The following is a 7,297-nucleotide window of genomic DNA, read 5'->3' on the forward strand; positions in this document are numbered from 1 at the left end:
GCACCTAGTAGCATGATATTTAGTAGGAATAAAGACTTCTGAGTTCTGGTGCATTTCTGCGTGCGGGGGTCATTATGTTACCGCTATGCGGTATTTAGTTATTGATTACAATGATTTATTACGTATTTGAAATAAGGACTAGGAGAAAAAGGCTGATTAATATTGCCAAACTGGTGACTTGACCTCCTCGTTTATATACGATTTCCTCTTGAGCTGAAGCTTCATTTTCTCCTTTGGCTTCACTTTTTTTTCCCCAAGCAGTTATGAGACACAGTGGAGAAACACGAAACTGCGTATGTTATTCAACATGTTGTTAGCTGGCCAAAGAGTGAGGTTGTTAGCTGATGCTACCAACCTTGCTTAGCTGGGTGGTGAGAGGTCAAGCAGCTAAAGCCTTTCCTCTGCCCCCATCCCCCAGAATGCCGTGTGGTTCTGGATCTGAGAGCAGTGAAATTATCAACGTTCTATTTGACAGATTTTCCTTTTAATTATGGTTCCAAAGATATATTATTGTTTTCACAACACTATACTGTGAACTGTTAAAATAATTCAGTTTGGAGATGTTTTAGCCTAAATGTGTTGCAGAGTAGAAACAGAACAAACATTTTTTTTTGTTTATGGCTAAACGCAGTGTCCTTTTCTTTTACCCCTTGACATTTTAAACACCTGCTGATGTTTTTTTTCTCATTTTCTCAAAGGGCCTACTATTCAGCAGGAAGAGGAGCAGATGAACTGTGGTGGTGCAAACTCTGACCCGAGTCACAATGCCATTTTGCCACAGGTAAATAAATGGTGTCATCCTGACAGGACAGAACTGGGAGAGCAGCAGTGTTCGTGATGAACTGCTGAACTTTTTTTATTTATTTTTCTCCTGATTGTGTGTTTGTTCAGGATGCAATAAACGGTGAAGAGGATTTGAGTGAGGAAGAAAAGGCCCGACAGAAAGCAGAGCGACGGAAAGCCAAGAGGAAGGTTGGCATTCAAATAGCTGCCCCACCCCCCTGTTCAGTCTGTTTAGCTGTATCTGATGGGTAACGATCTGCCTTTTCCCTCATCTGTTTCAGCGCCGTCGAAATCGTAAGAAGCAAGAACAAACTAAGCAGCACGACAGTGTTGAACGCGTAAGAATTGTCTTCATTACCTGAAGTTCAGAGGTGATAATTTTCTTGCTCATGTGTTTATGAGTTCGTTTGTCTCCGTTCTATCTACTAGCAAAATATCTTATGAACCACTTCATAGATTTGAATGCATCTCTCAGAAAGCATTCACCTGATGGAGATAACTTTATTCAAGATGGCCACCACAGCTAATCAGCTTTAGCATGTACAAGTATGCACTCAACATTTTAGTATTTATACTGTGCAGAGTTAAATATATCTATATGATCCTACAGGACGACGAAGAGGAAGATGGTGGTGCAGAGTCGGAGCTGGACGAGAGCGAGTCGGAAGCAGACGTCGGTGCTGAAGAGGAGAAACAAAGAGCACAAAAACAGGAGAAAAGTAATGATGCAAAACCAGCTGCTCCACAGAACTATGTTGCCATACCTGTCCTAGCTCTTGTAGAAATGAAAGGGTGCCAGAAGACAAAAGCCAGATCCACTGAAGAGGTACGGAGGCTGTRCTGGTGTTTTACGCATCTCCTATTACTATTATAAGATCTTGAATCAGCTTGTGTGGTCTTTTTCTCCATTAAAGCCTCAAACCTGACAGCAGTGTTTTGCTTTTTGTGGTCCACAGGAGCCCGAGTGGGATGTGAGCAGTGCCTTTTTTGCTAACGCTGCTAGCCATATCAAACCCAAAGGATCAAGTCGCAAGTCCAAAGAAAACAAAGAGAACGAGGCCAGGAGAGAGGTGAGTGAAAGATGGAGGAGCAGCAATAAGCTGTTTTTGTCTTATGGCAACAATGAGTAGGTTGCTTTCACATGTAGATGGAGGGTAGGAAGCTAAATAACAGAGGTGTTTTGTATAGTTTATGACTGCTTCAACCGTTTTAACCAAGAAAAGGTGTATTATTGAGTACTAAAGGTTGTTAAAGATGAGAAATGTAGAAAGCTGACAGAACAACGCTGTAAAAAGTGGATTTTAAACCTATGTCTGCCATCAGGAGGAGCAGAGTCTGGTATGTTGGCTAGCTACCTTGCTTTTTGTGTCTGTTTATAAAGCATTAGGTTGTTGTAAAATGCTCATTTACATAGTCACTAAGTTACTGGTAGTCTAATATGGACTTCACATAGCGTTTTTAGGCTTCCCTGGCCATTGTGTGCCGTTAGGTGTTGCAGGTTTTTTGACATTGTAGCCACTACTGCTAGCATCTTAGCATATAAACCAATATTAGAACAAACACTCACCCTGGCCAAAACCAAAGGATAATCATTGTGGACCCATTTGGTACTGAGGTGGTGGACCCACCCCCTTACAAAAGTTATAAACCTCCAGACTTTTATAGGCTTTCTTGTGCTGTTAGGTGTATTAAGATGTCCGAAGGACCAGATAGTTTGTGATGCCGACAGCCTCRATTGTTGGCACATCTTTAGGTTTTGACAAATACTTTCATTTTCATGAGATATGGGTCATGCCCAACGTAATTGTGAACAAATTGTCAATATCTTTGTCTTGAAACTGGGTCTAACCCTAACCGTACATCATCAAAACCATGTGACTGAAACCCAGCTAGGGCTGCAACTAATGACTGATTTGATAGTGGACCAATCTGCCATTTTTTTCCAATTAGTCCATTAGTCAACAATTATTTCAGTCACAATGTCCATCTATGCTTCCTGTGAGCGCACCTCCTGTTCCAGTCCCAGTGCACATCTCATTTCACCTCATGTACCTGTGAATATCACCCTGTTATCCAGTCCCTCTACTTTAACATAAAAAGTAACGTTTACATAGCAAATAAAAAAACGTAAACTTATGAATTTAAACTTCAAACTTAATAACTTACTTAGATGCACTTTATCATTAATACATGTAAACCTAATAAAAAGGAAGTTATACAAATTAACCTGCAAGTAGTCTTTTAAACAAACAGCTAATGTTCATAGCAGCATCTCCCCCAGCATTAGGGGCTATTAACCTGCCCTGCTGCAATTTGGCTACAGCATGAAATAAGTCATTGAAAATAAGATCTATAAGTAATCAACCTAAMGAACAATCTAACTTTCTGAAACTTACCCACATGGAGACGATAATCACAGCTCCAGTGTGTTAGTGTTGATCGTGTAATTACTGCCGCTGTGCTGTCATGGAATGACAGAGTCTGCGTTTTACATTTTTGGTTGATTTTCAGTAAAATGTAGCCATCTTTAGAAAGATTTTTTTTCTTTTCTCTTTGATGCACTTGTCTTTCTGTTCCACCATTATTACAGCTCTTTGATGTTCCCGCTGCATTTTCTGCTTCTACGGTTTGCAGGCCAGGACCTCTTGTTCTTTTGTAAACAATGCAGCCACAGACAATAGAAGTGATTCTGCCCTCAGCAGTTCATGAATTGCATTGCAGTTACAAATTACCATCCTGTGGGTAAATAATACGATGCAACGACATTAAAATGACAGTCGACTAATTTTTCGAATCGACGTCGTTGATTCTGTTAACTACCGTATTTTTCGGACTATAAGCCGCACCGGACTATAAGCCGCACCCGCCATTAAAAAAAAACCCCCGCGAACATTAACATATAAGCCGCACCGGACTATAAGCCGCACCCCCAACATAAAAAAACAGTACACCCAAATTTGTCGTCAAAAAAGTGAATTCAACATCAAAACACAAAAAGCAAACTTTTAAGAATTAAAGTTCGGAGGAAAATGGTTCATTTAACTGACCTTATTTTGTTAGTTTTCTTTAACAGTTTCTGGTCCAACAAAATGTCTCATTCATCATCCTCTGGYGCACTGAAACCATCGAAGTCCTCCTCCAGTATCGGAGTTAAACAAGCTGAGAAAAGCTGCGTCACACAGCAGTATCTGTTCAGTGTTACTTTCTGTGTTGCTGTCCTCCCGGGGTAATGCTGGCTCTGAAGCTGTGGTGTCCTCTTCATGTAGCAGTCCAGCCTTACGGAACCCATTGGTGATGGTGGACTCATTCACTCTGCTCCACGCTGTTAGAATCCACTGTCAGACATCAGGAAATGACGCTCTTCGCATTCGGCCTGTTTTTGTGAATGATTTATCCCCGTCAGTCATCCAAGCCTCCCATTCASCCCTGAGTRCTGCTTTAAATGCACGATTCACACTGATGTCCAGGGGTTGCAAAAACTTTGTTGTACCTCCAGGAATAACAGCAGGAATTGAGTTTGTTTTCTTGATGGCTGCTTTCACCGAATCTGTGATGTGGGCCCGCATACTGTCCAATACCGTGTCTGTCAAAGATCCGTCGTGTCGTGTCTGCTACTAGCTAAAACAAAATGGCGCTACACCTCTGACTAAGCTGGCAGTATGGTAGCTCAGCTGTCGACCGGTCGACGCACCGTCACGTGATTGTTCGGCGTTTGTTTTCGCACTGAACTTTCATAGTTCCCCCAAGAAACCCAGGGCCCAGCTGCTGCGAAAGCCCTCCCGCTCCAGCATACGTCACTGCATGGGATTCCTTCCCCGGGGAGTGCAATGCTGAAAAAAAAAAGTCAGCGGCTCTTCACTCGACGTTTATCCACAAACTGGTTAAGCTCCAAAGTTTTTATCAGTCAGATTCCACCGTGAAAAATGTCAGTTTTATCCCCTTTTATGAGTTTTTGGCCATTGACTCTCTTTAAATTGCTGCTTCCTGGTACAACAGTTGGCTCTGGAAGCGATCGCTTTTTTTTCTTTTTTTGAAGCGAGTGGTTGAAGCAAATGGAGCATAAGAGCCCCCTGGTGGCTGAAGAAAAAAATCCACGAATAAGCTGCACCGGACTATAAGCCACATSGTTCAAAGTTCAGGAAAAAAGTCACGGCTTATAGTCCGAAAAATACGGTAATCATTGCATCCCTAAATCCAGCTATTCGGTTGTTGGATCTAAATTGGCTGTGACATTCATATTCTTCAAATACAAAAAGTAAAATAAAACATCTTTATATTTAATAAATTTGGCATAATATACTGTACATGATTTTACCCATTTTTGTCACATAAACTGGCATATTTACTTCTAAATTTGGCTCAGCTAAAGTGAAACAGGAAGTGACATTAAAGAGGAACTCTCTAAGAAAGAAAACCCCCTGGTCTTCATTTACTGAAACAATATGATTAGAACTCCTACTCTTCTTGATCTCTCTGATAGACTCAAATAATCTAAAAAAAAAACCCCATCAAATTCTTCTCTACAGTCTGTTTTCAGACGTTGTATCAACACTGTTCACATTCAGAAATTTCCCTTTGACATCACTTCCTGTTACCTTACGTGCAAATATCTTAACAAATTTTCATATCAGCGGCATAAACATTTTTTTGCAGCATGTTATCAATGTTACCTTTCCAAAAATTAATTCATATTTCTTACAAAAAATTTGATGTCACTGGCACTTTAAAACTTTTAATACTACCACATGTGTACACTGCAATCTGTTGATGAAATAATAACAAGATAATTTCATTAACAGACCAATGGTACAGACTCCATGACCAAGAAAAGTGCATCACTTACAGGTAAGGAATAATTTCTGCTGACTGCGCTATGTGACAAGCCTTTAAATAGATTTTTCTTTTAAACATAAAGGCTTAAAGAAGATGCTGATTCCATATTATCTTAAGGAACTCTGTTTATATTGTATAATACAATAATTGTTCCACACTTGATTTACTGTATTGAAGTCTGGGGTAAAACATGTAAAACAATCTCAAATCCTATTTTCATTTTACAGAAAAGAGCAGTAAGAATTATCACCAGAAAACATTACAGTCACCCTTTGAATATATTATTTTGTAAATTAAAATTATAAAAACTTTACGAGTTGGTTGATTATAATATCTTGCAGATTATGTATAAGGCTCATAATTTTTTTAACTTTAAACATCCAATTATATTTTGTTAAGAGAGAAAGTTTTTATAATCTTAAAGGACTTGAGATGTTTATTAATCTTAAAATTCAAACAAACTTGAAGGACTGCTGTACTTCATACAACTCTAGCTGACGGCTTTTTTTTTATAATATCTTGCAGATTATGTATAAGGCTCATAATTTTTTTTAACTTTAAACATCCAATTATATTTTGTTAAGAGAGAAAGTTTTTATAATCTTAAAGGACTTGAGATGTTTATTAATCCTAAAATTCAAACAAACTTGAAGGACTGCTGTACTTCTGTTCAAAGAATAAGATTGTGGAATAATCTGGAAAGTGATTATAAAAATGTCAGTTCATTGTACTGTATTTCTTTAAGAGAAGGACAAAAATAAGTTTGTTAAAGAAATATTAATTAATGTATATCAAAAGTTGTTTGAGAAGGAAGTGAAGCTTTTCTTTTGTTTTGTTTCTTGATTATTATTGCTTGAAATTAATTATGGAAAAAAGGGGCAGATATAAGATTTTTTCTTCTTTCTGCCTCCTTTCATTTTAATTTAATTTGTATACTTTTTTTGTGTACATGTTGTGTATATCTTTTGTTTTTAATGTGTATAAAATTTTTGGTTTTAAATTAAATGAATAAACAATTTAAACTAAAAAAACTAAACTAAACTCCAGTAAGAAAGAAGGTTTTGTGTTCTGTGATTACCCCTGAGGAGGTCTTACCTCCAGGATGCGGACTTCCCGAGCCTTCTCACTGAGGCTGTTCTTGCCGGCCTCCACCTCTCCCTCCAGGTGGCGCAGTCTGTTGGTGAGCAGCTCCTTATCCAGCTGGTGGTTGTCTCTCTCCTCACACACAAGCTGGAGCTCCCTCTTCTGTCGACACATCTGGGCAGAGAAATGAAGAGTCATCAGAAACACTGAGTCTTATTTGTGTGTCTCAGAATGTGGCCACGCACTTCCTCCTCCAGTCGTCTCAGGTTTAAACCGTTTCGTTCCAGCTCAGATTTAGCGTCGCTCCCGTGACGTTGGGCCTCCTGGACCTCCTTGCGTGTTCGTTCTTTCTGCTCCTCCAGCTGAGCCCTGAGAGCCTGGATCTCCTCTCTGGAGGCTGCGCTCAGAGTGTCGTACTGACAGGGAGACGGAGGGCAGTTAGCCACACAAACAAACAAACCAACAAAAAACAAACAAACAAAGCAACCAACCAACAAAGCAACCAACAAACAAAGCAACCAACAAACAAAGCAACCAACAAACAAAGAAACAAAGCAACCAACAAACAAACAAACAAAGCAACCAACAAACAAACAAA

The 7,297-nt window shown here is 39.3% G+C and overlaps 1 protein-coding gene across 1 annotated transcript in view; it reads left to right on the plus strand.

The window, feature by feature from the left end:
* The window catches only part of zgc:123010 (hsp70-Hsp90 organizing protein 1), a 15,351-nt gene that overhangs the window by 2,593 nt on the left and 5,461 nt on the right, over positions 1 to 7,297 (plus strand). The window contains exons 2-7 of the mRNA XM_014025734.1: positions 699 to 781; positions 892 to 972; positions 1,065 to 1,121; positions 1,394 to 1,609; positions 1,740 to 1,853; positions 5,583 to 5,628. Coding sequence (XP_013881188.1) covers positions 699 to 781; positions 892 to 972; positions 1,065 to 1,121; positions 1,394 to 1,609; positions 1,740 to 1,853; positions 5,583 to 5,628 — 597 coding nt within the window. The remainder of the gene's footprint in view (positions 1 to 698; positions 782 to 891; positions 973 to 1,064; positions 1,122 to 1,393; positions 1,610 to 1,739; positions 1,854 to 5,582; positions 5,629 to 7,297) is intronic.

This window comes from Austrofundulus limnaeus, unplaced genomic scaffold (genome assembly GCF_001266775.1).
Source record: "Austrofundulus limnaeus strain Quisiro unplaced genomic scaffold, Austrofundulus_limnaeus-1.0 Scaffold0, whole genome shotgun sequence".
In the NCBI taxonomy this organism is placed as follows: Eukaryota; Metazoa; Chordata; class Actinopteri; order Cyprinodontiformes; family Rivulidae; genus Austrofundulus; species Austrofundulus limnaeus.